General features: G+C 46.0%; 1 protein-coding gene across 7 annotated transcripts in view; it reads left to right on the top strand.

The window, feature by feature from the left end:
* Positions 1-22,017, top strand: part of CREBBP (CREB binding protein) — a 132,272-nt gene that overhangs the window by 42,430 nt on the left and 67,825 nt on the right. For 6 of the 7 annotated variants that reach the window (XM_060125005.1, XM_060125006.1, XM_060125003.1 and 3 more), the window contains one exon: positions 15,864-16,040. In XM_060125005.1, coding sequence (XP_059980988.1) covers positions 15,864-16,040 — 177 coding nt within the window. Of the gene's footprint in view, positions 1-5,622; positions 5,668-15,863; positions 16,041-22,017 lie in introns of those variants that run through there. The other variant, XM_060125009.1, reaches the window with a different exon arrangement.

Raw genomic sequence — 22,017 nt, 5'->3', positions numbered from 1 at the left:
GGTGTATTTAGGATGCCCCATTATTGGGATTTGTCTTATGTTTTTATTATGGTAAGACTAGGGTTTTAGACTTACGGGGTTATGGAAGGAAGATCATAAAGTGCCATTTTTTAAAATTAATTTATTTTGGCTGCATTGGGTCTTCGTTGTGCACGGGCTCTCTCTAGTTGCGGCGAGCAGGGGCTGCTCTTTGTTGCGCTGCGTACTTCTCATTGCGGTGGCTTCTCTTGTTGCAGAGCACGGGCTCTTAGGCACACGGGCATCAGCAGTTGTGGCGCACGGGCTTAGTTGCTCCGAGGCATGTGGGATCTTCGGGACCAGGGATCGAACCTGTGTCCCCAGCATTGGTAGGTGGATGCTTAACCACTGCGCCACCAGGGAAGTCCTAAAGTGCCATTTTTATCACATGGCAAAGTGTGCATATTGTCATCATGGCTGATCACATGGTTGTGTGGCTTACCTGGCTGAGTTCGTGTCTCTGCTGTACTGTTCCATTCCCTCCCCCTTCTAGCCTGTCCTCTTGGAAAGAAGTCACCATGCACAGCCCACACTTAAAGAATGGGGTTGGGCTCTATCTCCCTCTTGGTGGGGTGTCTGTGTAACTTATTTGGAGCACTTCTGCATGGGAGATTTGTCTCTTTTTCATAGTTTTTTAAAATAAATGAAATCAAATCTAACAGATTAAAAATCTAAGTGTCTTATACACGATATACATGGTACGCTATATGTATTCATCTCATTAAAAAAAACTTGGTATTATTAAATTGATACATATAGGTTTGATTCTTTTTTTTTTTTTTTTTTTTGCGGTACGCGGGCCTCTTACTGTTGTGGCCTCTCCCGTTGCGGAGCACTGGCTCCGGACGCGCAGCCTCAGTGGCCATGGCTCACGGGCCTAGCTGCTCTGTGGTATGTGGGATCTTCCCGGACCGGGGCATGAACCTGTGTCCCCTGCATTGGCAGGTGGACTCTCAACCACTGCGCCACCAGGGAAGCCCTGATTCATTTATTTTTAACATCTATTCATATGACTTAAAATTCTTCTTTAATTTTTTTGTATTAAAATTTTTCTGTATTTGTGCAGAGTTTTGAGTATACACATAACACTCTGAAAACTTTGCTTTTTACAAGAACTTAAAGCAGTGGGTGTAGCTGAATCTCAGAAACAAGAGGGTTTTGTCTTAATAATTGTTAAAATAAAAATTACTCACAAATGGAGTTTCCCCAAAACATTTTTTATTTTTCTTTGATCATCTTTGCTACAGTTGGTAAAATGCATTCTGTGCAAAAATTCCTTTTTTCCCCCCTTTTGTTGTCTGCTGAGGAGTGAGCACCTTTCCTGAATGTTCTAATGAACAAGTGTCCAGAGTGCTCTGAATAACACCAGATCAGAGCTATGAATTGGTTGTTGATGACATTTTCTGTTCAGGAGATGCAAGTAATTATCAGTGGATTGTAATTCCAAAGCCATAGTTCTGTATAATTACATCTGTGCATATTATTGTATATTTTAGGGTAAGAATGTGGCACTTGGGTTTGTAGCTTTTGAAAAATGGCATGATTGCGGTGGTTGCTTTGTTATTACCAAGTGGAAACTTCATGCCCTCAATAATGAGTTGTTTAATTCTGTTATTCTGCCCAGTGTTTGAAGGATGAACTGGAAAACAAGCCATCTTAAGTCCTAGAACAAGGCAAGAGATAGATAATACTGGGAAATGCCAACTTCATACATTGTATTGGAATTACTGACCTTGTAAATTACAAATTACAATGCATGCCCGTCTGTTTTCAGTATTGTAGAAAATTTATTCACTTTAGAGAATCCTGTCTGATGTTAGAGATTTTCTGTGCTCTATTTTTAGAACGAGATCTTAAAGGCACCTCAAGATTGCACAGTGCTTTGTGGTTTTCAGAGCATTTTCCTATGTGCTGTTCCATTTAAGTTGGAAACAGGAAGTCTGAGCAGCCCTCTGTGTATGGTGTACAGAGGTGTATGGTCTCATTGGTGAGCAGCCATGCTGATAGGGCTATGGGGGAAAGCACTGGGGCATGGAGATAAGGGACAGACCAAGGGGAGGTTCGGAGCGTTGTTTTCTCCCCTGAGGACTTGGCACATGTTGGTTGGAGATTGGCTGTAGAATGGGAGGTGCTGGCCTGCTTGGCAGTTGTACTTTTAAAGTTGTCAGGGTGTGGTTGCACCTAGCTGTGCTACTGCCACATGTGGATTCATTGAAGGAAAGGTGTGTGGAGATGGGTGTGGCCGGAAGACAGAAGGTGGTGACTCTCAGTTCAGTCTGTCAGAATCTGATTGGAGACATCATAGCAGCTTTCATTCCTGTCTGTTGATTTTGCAAGTGATGCTCTTCAGAGACAGAGCTTACCTCTTATAAGTAATTATCAACATTAATAACCAGCTTACTCCTGCTGTTCCCAGTATTGATGTTCATTTTAATTAATACCTTCGATCTATCAGTCAACTCCCAGCCAGATGGCTGGTCATCTAGTCCGATTTTTGTGGGTAACTGAGTAGAGAGAGACTTTGAAACTGCAAGAGTAACTTCTCTAGGCCTAGTGGATACCCAGGCCCCTTTTGAGATGTCTTACCGTATTCTCATTCATGGTGATGATGCCCAACAGCACCCGTCACTGATGAATATTACAGTAACTATTTAGCCCACTTCTCAAGACCCACCTCAAGTTAGACCACCTGAGCTGTTTGTCTGCCCACAGGGCCAGGGCCCCCCTCTCCCCCTTCAGACTCCATTTAGCAGTCAGTGTTGGTGCCACCTGCTGACAGCGCACATGTGTTTTCCTTGTAGCTTGTGTCTCTTGCCTTGGGCTCGAGCGGACGTGGCCCTGCATGCTATACACCTCCACCACCCCGTAGTATCTCCCTTCTGGAAGATGCTTAATAGACATCATTCTAATAATTGATAACGTGTATTTTACCTTTTCAACTTCCACTGTGCCAAAGATCAGAGCATCATTGCTAACAGCTGAGAGCTGGGAGGCAAGTGGGCTTTAGTGAGAGTTGGGCAGATGTGATAGCAGCTGGATCATCTCCTTGCTGGAATAGGTGCTACTCCTGAAATAGGTACTTTCCAACTGTAAAAGTACCTCACTATCGAAACATGGGAGCCAAACACATTCTGGTAAATCCCTCATGATCCAGTCTCTTGCCTGTTGCTCTCCAAAGCTCAGGTACCAGATAGATTCAGATGAAATGGTATCCCTGCTGCCTGAAATATGAACCAAGATTAAGGTAGCAGGATAATTGTGCCTTTGTTGTATCAGGAGGCACTCACGAAATTTCCAAGTTGATAAACATAAGCTACTAAAGCAACATACAGCTTTTTATATCCTGATTGGCTGTTGACTATGTTTTGCTTCTCTTTTCCCTCCTTCCAGCCTTCTTTGCCAATAGTAGTGGTAGATGTCTGAGTGGCTGAGCCTCATTCAGGCTTTTTTTTCTGGTCACATGTATAATACATTAGTAACAACTTACAACCATGTTATAACCGGGGTGAATTTGATTTAAATTACCACCCAAGAGTAATCTCTTGACAGTCATACTCAGTTTGATCTACCTAGTTTTATTCAGTGTCTGATGACAGGTTAAAATTAATATTTTAGGGATTTCCCTGGAGGTGCAGTGGTTAAGAATCCGCCTGCCAATGCAGGGGACACAGGTTTGAGCCCTGATCCAGGAAGATCCCACATGCCACGGAGCAACTAAGCCCGTGCGCCACAACTACTGAGCCTTCACTCTAGAGCCCACGAGCCACAACTACTGAGCCTGTGTGCCATAACTACTGAGCCTGTGCACCACACTACTGAATCCTGCGCACCCTAGAGCCTGCGTGCCACAACTCCTGAGCCCACGTGCTGCAACTGCTGAAGCCTGTGCGCTCTAGGGCCTGCGTGCCGTAACTACTGAGCCTGCATGCTGCAACTACTGAAACCCGCACACCTAGAGCCCATGCTCTGCAACAAGAGAAGCCACTGCAATGAGAAGCCTGCGTACCACAATGAAGAGTATCCCCTGCTCACCGGAACTAGAGAAAGCCGCGCACAGCAACGAAGACCCAATGCAGCCAAAAAAATTAATTAATTAATTAAATTTAATTTTTAAAAAAGAAAAAGTTAATATTTTAAGTACAGGTGTGCAGCCCAACAGTGTGTCATCTTGTCATTGTGGGCAGTCATAATGTTTGAGCAGAGAATGGCTTTTAAAAATAACTTTTTGGGACTTCCCTGGTGGCGAAGTGGTTAAGAATCCACCTGCCAATGTAGGGGGACACGGGTTCAAGCCCTGGTCCAGGAAGATCCCACATGCCGCAGAGCAACTAAACCCGTGCACCACAACTACTGAGCCTGTGCTTCTAGAGCCCATGCTCTGCAACAGGAGAAGCACAGGCACTGCAATGAAGACTAGCCCCCACTCGCCGCAACTAGAGAAAGCCTGTGCTTAGCAACGAAGATGCAATGCAGCCAAAAATAAATAAATAAATTTATTTTTAAAAAAAATAATAGGGACTTCCCTGGTGACGCAGTGGTTAAGAATCCGCCTGCCAATGCATGGGACACGGGTTCGAGTCCTGGTCCGGGAAGATCCCACATGCTATGGAGCAGCTAAGCCCGTGCACCACAACTAGTAAGCCCGTGCACCACAACTAGTGAGCCTGTGCTCTAGAGCCCGCAAGCCACAGCTACTGAAGCCTGCGTGCCTAGAGCCGGTGCTCTGCAACAAGAGAAGCCACCGCAACAAGAACCCCATGCACTGCAACGAAGAGTAGCCCCTGCCCTCTGCACCTAGAGAAAGCCTGCGTGCAGCAACAAAGACCCAACGCAGCCAAGAATAAATAAATAAATAAAATTCAAAAAAAAATAATAACTTTTCCTCCTTAGATAAAATAATGTTTCATGCAGAGAATTTGAATAATACAGAAAATGTTTAAAAGATAAAAAACACCTCTAAACCCTTTATTAAATATTTTGGTGTTCTGTCTTCCTTGCTCTGTGTGTATGTGTGTGCACACGTGTGCATGTGTTACGGGGATTATATTTTTTAATCCTTTTTTTTAGAAGTTAATGTTTTACAAGGAACATTTTCCCCTTGTCAGTAATAGGTGAGTTTTTATAGTAAAAGAACTGTTTTAATGCCAGCGCTACTGCCTTACATTGATTTTGCACTTTCATTTTCCAAGTGCTTTCACTTACATTATCTTCAGGAGTGAGGTGCAACATCTGTAGAGTGTTAAGGTACCTCTGTGTGTCCTCAAAGCCATGTCTCTGCACCAGTGGACATGACTAAGAACACTTTACTATACCAAGTATATTTTTGTTAGGACTTTACACAACTCAATTTTTGGTTAGAAGTAGAGCCACATGTATTTGAAACAGTGATATGTCTTTGAGTATGTTTTATGGTTTGAGATTTATGGCATTTAATAAGCTGGGTGGGACTTTACTTTATCCTCTCCATTCCTTTTCTTGCAGCCGAGGAGGCCCCAGAAAACACTGGGCTTCTGTCCCTGCGTCCTGGGACTCACCCTGCGTCCTGGGACTCACCTCCTGCCCCAGCAGTGAAGCTGATCGCCTGTCTGTTACAAGAACTTGTTTAGTTTTCCTGCCCCAATGGAGAGGAAGAAAAAAATTCTTTTAAATGTCAGCTTTCTTTCTCTTCTAAATTTTGCTAGAAATAATCATGGGCTCTCTTCCCTACAACCTTCTTTGCCTGTTCGGTCCCATCTTTACCTCTCCTTCCCCTGAATTCACGCATTATCTGTGTGGACGTCGCCTTGTTCCTCTGTTGTCTCCTCTGCCTGATCTGTTTCATCATTTTTCAAGTGGATTGTAAATCCATGGAGTAGGGTAATTCTTGGCCTAACAGGAGAGAGCTGCCCTGTAGAGGGTCGGGGTAAGGTTTATTAAAAACTTGGCTTTCGGGGCTTCCCTGGTGGCGCAGTGGTTGAGAGTCTGCCTGCCGATGCAGGGGACACGGGTTTGTGCCCTGGTCCGGGAAGATCCCACATGCCGCAGAGCGGCTGGGCCCGTGAGCCATGGCCACTGAGCCTGCACGTCCAGACCCTGTGTTCCGCAACGGGAGAGGCCACAACAGTGAGAGGCCTGCGTACTGCAAAAAAAAAAAAACAACAACTTGGCTTTCTGTTCCATTGTGCTTTAGCTGAGCTGCAGTGTAAATTAAAATTCATCTTTCTACAGATTCATTCCTTATAAAATAAAGTGCTTTTTTCTTATCTTTTTCCCTTTTCTCTCCTACTCTTTTATCATCTTTTCCTCTTTCTCCATAGCCACTGTGGGCTTGCCTTGACTTGGCTTTGATGCAATCCTAAAGAGGCTGCTTTCCCACCTAAAAAATGTTAGGACTTGAAGAATTAGGGAAGGCAATCAATTTAAGTTTTATCACCCTCACCTTGGCTTGGCGATACTTCCTGTAACACGATCTGGGAAATGGCGTGGAGGATGTGAAGCTGTAGAAAGCGTGGGGGCCTGTGCAGTGCGGGTGGCAGGGAGCGCCCTACAAAATCCCAGTCTCCTGGACGGGCCGCTGGCCACCCCACAGGGAGCCTACACTTAATGAGGTCCTCATAGTCCAGGGGCCGGCACTTGGCCACACGAATCCGAGTCCCCATCTGCCTCTCATTACGGGTAGCTGGGCCTTCCAGGAGTACAGACATCATACAATTCAAGGGCTGATTGTTTAAAACCAAGAAAGTCACTGGCTTTTCGGATCACAAAGAACTTTTTTAAAATAAATTTTTTAATTTATTTTTGGCTGCGTTGGGTCTTCGTTGCTGCACGCGGGCTTTCTCTAGTTGCGGCAAGTGGACTTCTCATTGCGGTGGCTTCTCTTGTTGTGGAGCACGGGCTCTAAACGCACGGGCTTCAGTGGTTGTGGCACGTGGGCTCAGAAGTTGTGGCTCGTAGGCTCTAGAGAGCAGGTTCAATAGTTGTGGCACGTGGGCTTAGTTGCTCTGTGGCATGTAGAGTCTTCCTGGACCAGGGCTCGAACCTATGACCCTGGCATTGGCAGGTGAATTCTTAACACTGAGTCACCAGGGAAGTCCAGGGTCACAGGGAACTTTAAAGATCACCTAGTGGTCATCTAAATGCTTCGTGTCTCACGGCTGAGGACAACTAAAACTTAGAGGGAGCAAGAGGTTTGTCTCAGTCACGCGGCTGATTAGCCGCAGAGTCAGGATTAGTTACCCCACTGACCTTGGCCTGGTGCTTTTGCTTGTGAATTAATGTAGACTGTACCCTGGAGAGCTGGTGTGTCCAACTTTTGTGACTTGTGAGGGATACCAACAGTGTTAGGGCACTGCCTTTGTTGCTAGAAGTTTCTAGAACAATTGGGCAACTACAAATGAGGCCTGAGGCCTTGGCAGTGATCTGCTGTCCTGTCACCTTCCTTTTAGGAGTTTCCACCGTTCTTTCTAAGTCACATTCTGCCCACATATCATCCAAGGGCAGTACCATGAAAGTCAGTAAATACTTCTGCCCATCTTCCAGTTGCAATTTATTAGTCTAAGGAGAGTGTTCAGACTTGGGGGCTGTGTATTTCCCTGAATGCTTTCAAAGCTGGCGTCCTTCTGAGAGTTGAGTTCAGCGAGGGGGGCTGCTCACATGTCCAGGGTCCTCATTCCCAGTTCTCTTACTCCAGGTGACACTGGACAGCCAGGCGATGGCTTTGGCATTGTGATTTGTTGCATATTTCTACTTACTCTTTATCTGCCAAGTTGAGGTACTGGAAGGATTCCAAGAGCAAGTGGGTGATAGCAGACAGCTGAACACAGCCATGTCTCTCCATGAAAACTGCTTTTCTTGGCTTTCTCCCAACAATGTTAGGTTGCCAGGAGAAAATGCTTTTGGCTTTACAAATGATATGGCCATACTCTGGGGTAGTTCTGGTTTTTTGGTTTTTTTTTTTTTTTTTGGCTTTGTTTTTTGGTTTGTTTTTCTTAGTCATTGAAAAGAGTGAATACTTGTGACTCTTAAATTATTTGGCAGCTTTTTGCTCATGGCATCCTAAATTGTGTCGTTTTTACATACTTTATATGAATTTGTGGTTTTATGTGTGTACCAGCATGTGAAGAAAGATGCTAAAAACTTCAGGTTAATAAAGCTGTTATGTTAGGTCGAAGCCACATCAGATGGAACATTTGTTGCTTTGTCGTGGCCGGCTTGCAAGTGGGAGTCACATCAATGTCTTTTTTTGTGAAAATGTTCTTTCTTCAATTCTTCGATGTTTTGATTTAACTTTCAACCCAGGAAGGTTAGGCTAGGGTATTTTGATCATATATTTTTACAGCTTATGATCTGTTTTAAGTTTCAAGTAAACATTCTGAGTATTAATTATTTTTTAAGCTGGAAAACAATCTAGGGTGAAACTGGAAACTTTGTGATTTACTAGGACAATTTGAACATAGTTGTCTGTTAAAAGTATTTCTACAGCTGGTGAATGCACAAGATTGTTTTTGTCACAAGTTTATTTCATGTTTCTCTGCAAATGTCTCATAATCAAATGCCAGTAATCCCAGCTGGCTTCTCCCTCTGATCCTACCTGTTTGAACCACTCCACCATCACACAGTCTCTGAAAAATGTTCAGTTTTTAAATTAGTACCCTAAGCATACTTAGGAAAGAAACTACATCTAGTGTAAAATGAATCCCCCCCCAAAGCCAAATAATAACATACTAGCCAGCACCTGTAGCACCTGCTACATGTCAGTCACTCTTCTTGGTGCTTCATGTTCGTGAATCCACTTAATTCTAACACAACCCAAAGAGAGGAGGTGCTATCATCTCCACTTTACAGGTGATAAAGCTCAGGCACAGAGAAGTTTAAGTAAATTGCCGAAGGTCACACAGCTGGCAAGTGGCAGAGCCACCTGCAGACCAGGTCCTCCATACTTAACCACAACGTTCTGCTGTCTCTTAGAATGAAATCTTATTTGTGGCTATGTTCCAATAAAACTTTTGTTTGTTTTGTTTTTTCAAAAACAGGCATTGGGCTGCTTTGGCCCTGGGGGCATAGTTTGCTGACGCCTGGTCTTGGTGGACTGAGCCTGTCCCTTTTGGCAGTGCAAGTCTGGGCAGTGCAATTCCGGGTGCTCCTGGAGGAGCTGAGGCTCTGCCTAAATAAGCGAGGGGGCAACGAGCCTGCAGCGGCGGTGGCGCCTCTAGGAGGGGCAGGGCAGGGCCAGCATCACGGCAGGTTCACCAGCTGGTTTGTTGTGTTCCTCAGCTTTCTGGGCCACCCTTTCCTCATCTACGGAGTGTAAATTTTTTTTTTTTTTTTTTTTTGTGGTACGCGGGCCTCTCACTGTTGTGGCCTCTCCCGTTGCGGAGCACAGGCTCCGGACGCTCAGGCTCAGCGGCCATGGCTCACGGGCCCAGCTGCTCCACGGCACGTGGGATCTTCCCGGACCGAGGCACGAACCCGTGTCCCCTGTGTCGGCAGGCAGACTCTCAACCCCTGCGCCACCAGGGAAGCCCGACGGAGTGTAAATTTTAACTAGATAACTCTCTGAGGCCTTCCAGCTGACAATTCTAACCTGTCTTATTGTCCCTACTAAGCTTATCGCTGAAGGCCGTATTTTGTTTTCTTTCTGTTTCCTGACCAGCGTCACACCAGTTACACACATACACACGCACACACGCACACACACACACACACACAGCGGTACTTCCTCTGATTGCTCTGCTGTGTAGTGTGGTTTTAAGTGTATATCAAGGTGTGAGGAAACTGCTGAAGAATTCAGCTTTTGAAAAAGCGTGTTTAGTGGGCTCATTGAAACCACATCAAACTCAACATTTGTTGCCACTTGAAGCATTTCTGAAGCCCTGGTGGACTCTAAGTAAAATCATGAAGTGGAAGCGTGTTTCTGGCTGTCCTGCTCCAGTCCTGAGCATCTTCCCTCTTACCTCCTTTTCCCTATATTCTCAAATGGTCACACAGTGTGTCCCCCATCAAGCTTTTAGCTCAAAAATAGTTATGATCTGATCCTTCCTGTGAGTGTGCATTTCAAGAGGATGTTTGGAGATGGAAATTGGGGAGATTTCATTTGTGAGGGTCGTTGTTACATTAGTGGTTGACATCTCTGGATGGGAGTCTGCTACTGGAAAAGGCCCGTATGTGGCAGGGGTGTGTGAGGTCTAGGAAGAGGGAGTTGCCTTCCCCAAGGGCAGGCATCCTTAATCTTTAGGGGATCTTAGGACCCCTTTTGAGAATCTAATAATGGACCTTTTCTCTCAAAAATGCACATCACACAAAATGTGTACAGACGTTTCTGCCCAGGCACCCCTGCCTGCCACGGACTGCCCAGGCAGGCCCAGGCCCACTGTCTCATCTCAAGGGAGTTTGGGCTGCTGATGATGGTAGAGGAGCTACAACCTGTGGTGGCCCTAACTGCAAAGGAAGTGTTTCTCTGTCCCATTTTCCTAAGAAAGAGCAAGAAAAGGAATACTTGGCTTGCTACTATTGTAGAAACCTATTCTGGGGAGAAACTTACATGATCATTGTTACTTCTCCTTAACACCCCTTCTTAGTACTTTGGGTTTTCAGTTACTACCTTATTTGATTAGATGAGTTAGGTAAGTAGTAGAGATCTTCTCCGGGTTAGTGCAGTGTGGTGGAGAGAATCTCCCTGCTCTTTTGCAGCCCACGGCTTGTTCTCTTATTATGTTGATAGTTGTCATATCATGACACAAGTAGAAAGTGAAATATTTGTCCCACACTGAGCTCAGCAGAGGAGGCCGTTTGCAGCCACAGGTGACCATGGAGGCTGATGGACCATTATCGCAGTGCACCAGTGGGAAGCTCTGGGCTTGGGCCTGGCTGAGGCCTTGCACCAAAGCCAAAGGTTTGCTGGCCTAGTGCACGTAAGCACAGAGTGCCTGTTGTACAGCCAGGCCGGGCTCCCGTCTGTGCTGTCATGGGGCACAAAATCGTATTTGTCCTGTAAAACCAACTCCGAGTGCATATGCTCTTTGTGCTCAACCTTTGAGCACAGGCCAGTCGACTGACAGCCTGTCCATTGCAGCTAGTAGCTGAGATCCTTGTGGTGACTGTTGAGAAAACAGAAAGGAGCCTGTTCTGCTGCCACTCCCAGTGCCCGCTTCACCCAGTGGTGACCCTTATCTGTGCTTGGCTTCTGTGACTGGGGCACGGTTCTTTGATTTCCCCCCCCTGCCCTCAGGGCTGATGTTGGGGTTTCTGTTGTTCCGAGGGGTGGGCTGCATGATGCAGTGAGTCTCTTGGAGTGTTCATTTATTTGGTTCTTTCCCCAAATACTAATTGATACCCACTATGTACTGGGGCCCAAGGACACAGAGGAGATGTATGTTCCAGGAAGGCAAGAAGTTTCATCCTGGTTTTGTGCCAAAGATAGATTTAGGATGGGTTGTCATAAATATTATTATGACAGATACTGCCACAGAGTCATGTCCTGTTTTGAACCTTCCATAGCATATCTGTAGTATGTGTCTGTCAGAGTAGAGAAGCATCGTCTACTCTGTCCCTCTTCTGTGATGTCTGTCATTCACCTTCTTGCCTAACAGCTCAGAACTTCAGCAGTTTTTGACTGATGGGCCAGGTGCTATCAACAGAATTTGCTGCGGACACTACCTTTGTTTCATAATGAGGCTTGTGTAGGCATTGTTCAGGTTTGTTTGGACTAAACCCTAAAGACAGGTTTCCTCATCTGGTCTCATGCTTTAGAGTCATGCCAAGACTAATACCTAATCCCATCCTGGGGCAGGGGGTAGGCCTCAGGATCTGGCACTAGTTTTGGGGGGTTTGGGGGAGGTTGTCTTTTTTACCTTCTTATCTAGTTTGTTCTTCCCTGGTACACAGGGACTGTAGTTTACATGTCTTTATTGTCTCATTGAAGTGATAGACAAACAACAGAGTAAGTAGGTTCTCAAATGATTGATTGATACACTTGGTTACAAGAATGCATTTTCATGGGGATACTTGGTAGACCTATAACGCATTGTTTAATTTAGATTTTCTTATGGGGGAGCTTGCCTTTTTTTCAGTACTTACCATACTTAACTTTTCCTATTTTCTAAGGTTGAACTTGAATTAAATGCTTAAAAGGGCTCTGGAAGAATAGAGTGAAAGGATATTTTAACATGTATGGGCTGTTGCTGAATGAGGCAGAATATAAATATTTATTCTGTAGGCTTTAATTTGTTCTTATATAAACTGCGCCATTAACTGAACAGTTGCCTATTTCTGCTGTTCTACTTTTTTTTTTTTTTTTTTGCGGTACGCGGGCCTCTCACTGCTGTGGCCTCTCCCATCGCGGAGCACAGGCTCCGGAAGCGCAGGCTCAGCGGCCATGGCTCACGGGCCCAGCCACTCCACGGCATGTGGGATCTTCCCAGACTGGGGCACTAACCCGTGTCCCCTGCATCGGCAAGCGGACTCCCAACCACTGGGCCACCAGGGAAGCCCTGCTGTTCTACTTTTTGAATATTATTGAAAAGATTGTGTGCTGGTTCTGTAGCAGCCTTAAACCAAAATCTGATAAACTTCAGTTGAAAATAAAGTTTACTGGGGCTTCGAGCCCCGGTCCGGGAGGATCCCATATGCCGTGGAGCGGCTGGGCCCATGAGCCATGGCCGCTGAGCCTGCGTGTCCGGGACCTGCGCTCTGCAGCGGGAGAGGCCACAGCAGTGAGAGGCCCGCGTACCGCAAAAAAAAAAAAGAAAAGACAAAAGAAAATAAAGTTTACTATATTGCTATCAAGTAACTGTTGGGAAATTAAATACGTTGATTTTATTAATTGGAGTTAGAGAAACATCTCGATTTATACTATTTCATCATGAGCTAAAGAACACGTTGGTGCTAAAAAAAACATGTGTTAGCTAGACTTGGGAATGTTTGATCTGATCAAAGGAGAAGAGATACAGACAGGAAATCAGAAATCTAGAAATCTCTAGAAGTGAAGGGCTTTTACTCAAAACTGCAGGCTAGGACTGGAGCAGCCTTCCGGTTCTACCAGGCTCTGCCAGGGGGTAGTTGGAACCACGGGGCCTAGTTGGCTGATGTGGCTGGGTGGCCTGTTAGAGGACTGTCCTTACCTAGGCCTCTGTTAGCTCTGATGTTAAGGAGGGACTGGCCCTGGACCAGGGAGCTGGTCCGTGACCTTGGAGCCTGATCCCGAAGGTGGCTGTGGCTTGCTTTGGTTCATCCTTGGAATGTGTTGTCATAGGCTGAGGGTGGGATTTTCCCCAATTTTTTTTTTAGACACATAGCCTCCTGTGAGCTGGCCATTCCTTACCTGCTGTCTGTGATCTTTGACTTTACCTTGGTTCTTGTCCCATGAGAATTGAAACCATGTTGAGAGGTTTCCTTCACTCTGGAATGGCCAAGAAGAAAAGGTGAGAACAGATTTCTTGATGAAATCTGTCAGTGTCCACAGCACTTCGGTGCTTTGTCCCAGAGGCTTACCAGGCAAGTAGTAGCCAACTGACCAGGCCACACACCCACCCAGTTTTCACCCTGGCAAGGTGATCATGTGAACACCGTCCCAATATTCGCAGAGCCTTAGACGTTTTTAACAGGGCTGATGAACTTTGAGCTGCATAGGTCCCCTTTGGAAGCTCTTTGACCTCTTGGTATTTATGTCCCTCTCTACACCAAAGGGCTGACTGCCTTGGACAGTTGGCATCAGTGGAAGGACAGTTGCCTCTCCTTTCCCACCCCCCAGCTGCCATCCACTTTGATTCATCAGTACTAGAAACTTCCAAAACAACATTGATTTTTCTTGTTTATCAGATTGGTGGTTACATGGAGCAAGCTCTATGACAAGTAGGAAAATTGCATCTGAATGTGTTCTGAACCGGGCTTGGTTCATAGCAGGCGCTAGGTAAACGCTGGCTGACTGTGAGCACGGATTCATGGAGGGTCAATTGATGCATGTGTCTTCTGACATGTTTGGTCCTAAGTAGAGAAATTTTAAATGAAATTTAGGAAATGGAAATTATAACCATGTTTTTTCCCCAGATTCTTGGGGCTCTGAGAGCAGTGTTTGAGTTTATGCAGAATTCTACAAAAAGTAATCATTACGTGGAGTTAATTTAGTGTAACACTTCCTGAAAATACAGGTTTTTGCTTCAGTTCTTCTGAGTTTCAGATAACTGAAGGAACCTAGTTGAGAATCAGAAATGTCCTTTATGTTAAAAGTTTGCTGATTAAGTCTCACCTTGATTAAATCATCTGAATTCAGAGTTGAGCCTACTTGGTGGGCTTCGTAAAGAGTTTGTTTTTGTTTCAGTTTTCTCAAGTTCACTTTGAATTTCAGTTGAATTTAAATTTGTTTCAGTTTACTCGAGTAAAGCAAATAAGGCAAAAGTGGCAGCTAGAATGTGTTCACTTTCAAAAACTTGAGAAGTACCGCTGTGAGGGCTATATGTGGAAACCACCAGTACATATGAAAATGCCAGAACAAGATCTTTTTGGTTACAGTAGTTTGGTTTTATTTGTGTTTTTATGCGGACATTTCAGCAGGAAGGGGTCGATTGTGTTGAGCATCTGTTTGTTTGCAGCCTAGAATTTTAGAGCTGAAAGAAGTAATGCAGTTGTCTTGTGCAAGACGCTCATCTTTCAGGTGAGATAAAGGTCCGTAGAAGGAACGTGAGTTAACCAGCATGAACGGGCTGGTGCAGTCACCATGTGAGGTTGGTGGAGAGAACTGAGCTGTGATTTCTTGAATGGAAACTCTCTCCCCTAGGGAAGGGGGCTCTTCCCTTCAGGAGACTCCTTCCTCCCAGTTTCTAAACATCAAATGCACCAGGACACCAGAAAACTAGAGCAGGCAGTAGGCAGCAGATGGATTGTTGCAACTTCGTGAGAGAGCAAAGCAGGCAGACTAGAAAAGCCACTCTCTTAGTAATGAGACTCTGCTTCTCCAGAGGGGGTGGCTGAGCAGCAGGACATCACTGTGGGGATTCCCGGATTCATGCATGTGGAGATTAGAGCTGAGGGGTCTGGCGGGAACCTGGCCGGGGTCTCTTGACTGGAGGGGATCTCTGACTCCTGTGGTTGGTTGCTGCCCCACCCCGCGGCATAGGTGGGGTTCCTCCTTTCCATTCTTGGCTTTATCTACTCTACAGTTTCTTTTATTTCTCTGTAATTAAAATAGGACTTTATTATGGAAAACTTCAAATACGTATAATATTAGAGGGGCTAGTATAACACCCACACACACCTGTCCCCTGGTGAGGAGTCACCGACGTTTGTCCAGTCGTTTTTCATTGACACTACCCCTTGCCTCACTAGGTTTTAAAGCAGATCCCAGACATTATATCATTTCTTTGTCAGTATTTCTGCTGTGCATTTTGAAATAATGGAAACTTAAATCTGATTGGGGGGTGGTAGCTGAAAGAAACGAATTACTTATAGAGTAATTAAGGATTAAACTGAAGGAGCTCCCCTTTGTCAGTTATTCTGGAAGGTTTTGTTTTCCAAATGATCTTAATGGGTCAGTGCCACTCTCAGGGTAGGGGACTTGGCGTGAGGAGTATGGCTGAGGGGTAAAGGTGGAAAAGTGCTGGCTCTTGGGATGATATTTAGGAGGAGGGGACAGATGGGGTTGTTGGGAGCAGCTTCACTAGTCTCCTGCCTTTAGTCTGTAGCTGTTTGAGCAAGTTGCTGTGTTCATAATCCTAATTGTGAACCCTGAGAATGAGCCTTTAATTTATAATTGAAATGAAGATTTTACAGGAAATAATGATTTTTGCTTCAGTGGGTCAAAGTGAGCATTTCTGAGGCTCTTCCTTTCATATGTGGTCGCGTCAGGATGGCTGATGTTGCTCTTTTTGTTTCAGATGGGAATGACTGGTAACACAAGTCCATTTGGACAACCCTTTAGTCAAACTGGAGGGCAGCAGATGGGAGCCCCTGGAGTGAACCCTCAGCTGCCCAGCAAGCAGAGCATGGTCAATAGCTTGCCTCCCTTCGCTGCAGACATCAAGAATGCTTCAGTCACCAACGTGCCAAACATGGTAAGTTGCCCTTGATCTTAGAGCTGTGGGTCTCCAGTGGGTGCTTTGGTGTGTGGATTTTATCATGCTGACAGTGAAGATCTGCAACTAAAAGTGCGTCATGGGTAAAAGGAAAATAACCTGTATTTTTCATGCATACGCTCTCTCAGTGAGTTTAATTTTCTGTGATGAGCTGCCCGTAAGGGGCTAGTTAAGATGATTCAGCTAGTCTTCCCGAGGTCCCTATGTGGAGGGAGAGGGTTCATGTCCATGCGTCATTTTGATTTTCCTCCAGAGGTCACCCTCTTGATTCAGCAGTAGAGCCAGGAGAATTGGAGAGATGGGCTTTTTTACACTTCCTGTCTGTTAGTGGTTGAAGCTGTCAGTAGAAGTCCATCCATTTCTGTTACGAAGGACATTTATCTTCAGAGAACTGTACCTTGTCTGTGAGATGTGTGTGTCCTGTCTGACTTGACAGATGGTTTCACATGTCTTCATTCTCCCTGAGATTTCCTACCTGTAAAATAGAAACTACCCTTGGAACTCTCAACCTAACTAACCCAGATTATTAATGGGAAAATGGTTCCTTTTGTGCCACAAAATGGCATCTTTTAGTTCCGGCCACTAAGGGTAAATGTGTTCTTTTGTCGGACCTCACCGTGCATACATGGCTTCTGCGTCTCTGATGTGCCTTTAGCGATGGGTCAGGGCCTGGAGCAGCCACTGTCCTCTCCCCTAGGCTTGCGCTGCCAGGGCTGCCATCCACATAGTTGTGCAGAGTGATTTGGGAAGACTCAGAAGAAAGCTGGGGGATTATGTTCAGAAAAAGTTGCTTTTTGTCTTTCGATTTTTAAAAAACTTTAATTTGAAGTATTTGTTGTAAAGATACAGACAAGAATTCCTGTATCTCCATCACCCGCTTCTCTTGATGTTAACATCTTCTATAACCTTGGTATATTTGCCAAAACTAAAGAATTGACTGCTTACAGTACTTAGAAGTTTTGCGGCTTTTGGAAGCAGGAAGAGTTGGATCTCTTTTTCTTTGTTTTTGTTAAAAATCAGAAAAAGGGGCTTCCCTGGTGGCTCAGTGGTTAAGAATCTGCCTGCCAGTGCAGGGGACACGGGTTCGAGCCCTAGTCCAAGAAGATCCCACATGCCGCGGAGCAACTAAACCCGTGCACCACAACTGCTGAGCCTGCGCTCTAGAGCCCGCAAGCCACAGCTACTGAAGCCTATGCACCTAGAGCCTGTGCTCTGCAACAAGAGAAGTCACTGCAATGAGAAGCCCGTGCACCACAACAAGAGAAGGCCTGTGCACAGCATCGAAGACCCAACGCAGCAAAAAAAAAAAAAAAATCAGAAAAGGGAGTGATACTGAGGTATCCTAATCAGATTCGCTCTCAGTTTGCTACATTCTTCCTTCTTTAAAAAGAAAGGGTACAAGCAATGAGATCTGTTTTCAAGCTGCTTCCAGTTTTTACTTCTTTATTTCTTCTTCTGATCATCCCCCTGTAACTTGCCTGGATCTGCTTCTCTTCTTCCAGTAACATTTTGTTGCCAGGATTGCCCTGTTCCCGGCCATACAGACCCAGAACTTAGAACAAAGCCCACTGCTCCCTTCACGTGGCTCCTGTCAGCCCTGGGGGCAGCAGGCCAGGATCCCCAGCCCTGCTCTTCTGTTCTCGCCTGCCTTTCCTTTTCCAGTCCTCACTGGGAGGGCAGTAGTGTGCACTTCAGTACTGTTGATTGTCACCTGGGTTTGGTCAGTGACCTGGAGCACATTTTGGCTTCAGAGTAAGAGTGTTTGCTTTTCACAGACATTCTGTGTTTTGTAGTCTGAGAAACCCTGACCTAACATTTTCTTCCCTTTTCTTTTTTTAAATCTTCTCCAGGCCCACTTTTTCATCCTTTCTCCTTTACCCCCAACTTAGTGGCAGAATCCTTTCACTGCAGGTTCCTCTGCCTGCCTCTGCGGCTCCAGGGGACTGAATTCCTGAGAGTGGTGTGCTTGTCAAGGGCAGGTTCGGACCAGACTGGAAAGAGGCTTCTGGTTGCCTCCACCTGTGCCTGGGCTTGAGCCCTTTGGGCTAGGGAAGGATTCTCTCTCCCTTGGCGCTGTTGACGTTTGGGGTGCGATCTTTCTCTGTTGTGGGGGCCATCCTGTGTATTGTGGGATGTTTAGCAATATCCCTGGCCTTCACCCACTCGATGCTCACAGCCCTCTACCCCGACCCCCCTATAGTTGGCCCCAGTTGAAAGCCCCTGCTCCGGGGAATGGTTGGGGGAGGCAGTAGCAGTAACATCTCATCCTTCTGTCTGTGACATCTAATAGATAAAACCAGTTCTCTCCCCCTCTCCCCTCGCCTTGGCCTTATCAGGCTACCCGCATGGTGAACTGGGGAAGTATCTTGGTGTATGGGAGCCTAGCCACCACTTTTCCACAGGGGCACGGGTGGACTCTCGGAGAGATCCGCAGCTGGTGCCTTTGGAGTGAAGTCCTCAGACGTTTACCGCGGGGCTCGGGGCAGGCTTCACCAGGCCAGGTGACCCAGCCACGGCCTTCACGCTATTGGGCGCACAGGAACCAGAGGGAACTGACAGAGAAGCAGGGCAGCAAGTGCACATAATTTGCCTAGTATCTTTCTAAGTGCTTTCTCACCCTGTGTTTTACCTTATTCTTTCGACAGCCTCTTGAAAGACATCACTACACCTCCCATTTTACAGATGAAGAGGCTGAGGGTCTGAGGGCTTTCGGTTCATTCAGGGCTATGTAACTTCTTGTCTGCAAGGCCCAAAGCTCCTTCAGTATGTCCTGGTGTCATGTTTTAGTGGCTCCGAGCCCTTTGGGGTGTGTTTACATTGCTTATTTGCAGTTCCTCAAACATGTTTTGTTGTCTTCCTTGAGTTTTGTAAATTGTTTCTGGCCCCTTGGAGCCCAGAGATTTTTGTACAGTGAGGGAGAGCAGTTACCAAAGATCTAGATTTCTTTAATTAATAAAGGAGAAAAATTTGGAGCCTTGAACATATTTGTGTTTTTTGTCATGCTTTGGGGAGTGGTCTTTTAAAGCCCAGCTAGGTTCAGTGTGCCAAACAGTTGAGCTCAGGACTCTGATACCGAATCACCTGGTGCCCTGGTTGAGCTCTCTGTGGGACGATTGACACTTGGTCACTGGCCGAGGGACTCATGCTTGTTTCCTCTCCTAGAGGATTCCCGCAGCACTGGTGGTGCTCAGGAAGCGAGGGGATGTGGCCATTCCTTTAACTCGTCTCATTTGTTGAGCACCTTATCTGAGCCCAGGTGCATCTGGAGTGCTGGTGTGAGTTACATAGAGCTCACCCCTCTTTCGTGAAATTGGGGGTGGTGGTGATGGAAAACAAATAATTACAAATGCCAACTGCCCTAACAGGTCTGAGTAGCACGGAGAGGTTGAGGTTGACACAGGGACCTCCTTAGGTGGAGCCATCAGAGAGAAGGCCGCACCAAGTAGGGGGTTTTAAGGGCAAGATTGGAAGGATGAGCAGGAGCCGCGGAGACCCCAGGGCACTGGGAGAGCATTGGCTTGTGTAGGAGCCAGCAGAAGTCCAGTGGGAAGGGTGAGAGGAAAGCGGTGTGAAGTGGATATTGGGGGCTGGGCAGGAGCCATCTCAAGGAGGGCCATGGGTGGCAGTGGCCACTGCAGTGCTCTAGGCTAGCGGAGATGGGGGCCTGGAAGCCATTGATTACAGAGGGGACGGGAGACCAGATGAGGTTTGCCACTAGAGTGGATATGTGGGGTCACCATGTGAGATGACTTGGTGGGAGGCAGGACCATTTACAGAGCTAGCGGAGGAACAGACTGGGAGAAGGGAGATGAAGGGGAGGGCATTCGTAATTCCACTTTAGACATGCTCCTCTTGAGATGATTGCGAGATGTGTAGGTGAAGAGGCCAGGCAGATGGGTAGACATACAGGTAGGGCAACCACTATCCATCGGGAGCTGGCAGTAAGCATGCTATGGTAGAAGGGCTGTGGAGTGGATGCCGTGGCTCAGAGGGGAGCACAGGAAGAGAGACCAGGCAGAGGAGGAACTGGCAAAGGGGACAGCAAGGGACTGATGTCACTGAAGCTGAGAGAGGAGATCGTTTGGACAGGCAGAGATGGTGGCTGCTGAGATGGTGAGTGAGATGAAGACCAAAGAGCATCGCTGGAATATTCAGGGGATCTGTGGGACGGTCAGGAAGCATGGAACATCTTCCGTGAGACTTAAGTGTGGCCCGTAGTCATGGAGACGTGTTGATCACCAAGGTCTATGTGCTGCCTGGAGCTCCAAAAGGTTCAGAGACCCTATGGCAAATGGGGTCCTTTTGAGGGCATATATATCCCCAGGACAATATTCAAAAGCAAATACCACATCTCCCTAAATTTTCACATGGATTTCGTTGCAGCTGTGTCTTTGGCCATTTTATTTGTAATTTCTTAACTTTCTACAGATTTTTGAAGCTTCTTAGAACTTTTACCATATTATTACATTGTATTTCATGATTCTAAGATGCAAATTTTTTTCACATTTGTAGCATCTTTGAAATCAGGATGTATTTTAGAAACAAACAAGTTTTAGGTCTAACAAGACGCAGTATGTGTACTAACTACGTTACTTGTTCATAATTGTAATTAATAAGAGTGACAACTATTAAATATATATTCACTATCCAGTTTTCTAGGATAGCTCACATGGATATAAAAATTTCAAAATTATGTAAATTTGGGCTTCCCTGGTGGCGCAGTGGTTGAGAGTCCGCCTGCCGATGCAGGGGACACGGGTTCGTGCCCCGGTCCAGGAAGATCCCACATGCCACGGAGTGGCTGGGCCCGTGAGCCATGGCCGCTGAGCCTGCGCGTCTGGAGCCTGTGCTCCGCAACAGGAGAGGCCACAACGGTGAGAGGCCCGCGTACCGCAAAAAAAAAAAAAAAAAAAAAAAAAAATTATGTAAATTTTACTGACAAGAACAGGTTTGGGCAGGGGTATAGGTTGGGTTGTCTTTTGTGGCCTGACTTCAAGGTCCATGTGGGCCTTCTCGAAGGAGAGATTTGCATGAGAGTGCGTGGGGTGGGGGAGAGTTGTTCAGGGCAGTCCTCTGGAAGAGGAGGCCACCTGATTCCTTGGTGACATTACCCTTCTTGCCATTTTCACCTGAAAAAGTCATAACACGGAGAGCAAGGGAGCATTTGCAGGAAGGAGGGAAATACATCATTTGGCACTGGATTTGTCAGTTAGGTCATTGCTGACCTTCATGATGGGTCTGGGATTGTTTTAAAGGAGCACTGTTTCGAAGTGGGACACATCTTGGGCTTATCTAATCTAAGAAAGTTCGGTGACCAAAGGGGCCTCATCATCAGTTTCTCTCACAGAGTCTCCTGTGGGGCTCCCCAGTGCGGTCTCCTACAAGGGTTCTTTCTTTCTTTCTTTCTTTCTTTTTTAACATCTTTATTGGAATATAATTGCTCTACAATGGTGTGTTAGTTTCTGCTTTATAACAAAGTGAATCAGCCATACATACACATATATCCTCAGATCTCCTCCCTCTTGCGTCTCCCTCGCACCCTCCCTATCCCATCCCTCTAGGTGGTCACAAAGCACCGAGCTGATCTCCCTGTGCTATGTGGCTGCTTCCCACTAGCTATCGATTTTACATTTGGTAGTGTATATATCATGTCACTCTCTCAGTTCGTCCCAGCTTACCCTTCCCCCTCTCCGTGTTCTCAAGTCCATTCTCTACGTCTGCGTCTTTATTCCTGTCCTGCCTCTAGGTTCTTCAGAACCTTTTTTTCTGTTTTTTAGATTCCATATATATGTGTTAGCATGCAGTATTTGTTTTTCTCTTTCTGACTTCACTCTGTATGACAGACTCTAGGTCCATCCACCTCACTACAAATAACTCATTTTCGTTTCTTTTTATGGCTAATACTCCATTGTATATATGTGCCACATCATCTTTATTCATCTGTCGATAGACACTT

This window comes from Lagenorhynchus albirostris, chromosome 15 (genome assembly GCF_949774975.1).
Source record: "Lagenorhynchus albirostris chromosome 15, mLagAlb1.1, whole genome shotgun sequence".
NCBI classification, from domain to species: Eukaryota; Metazoa; Chordata; class Mammalia; order Artiodactyla; family Delphinidae; genus Lagenorhynchus; species Lagenorhynchus albirostris.
Note: the sequence above shows the minus strand (reverse complement) of the source record. Positions and strands in the feature narration are given on the sequence as shown.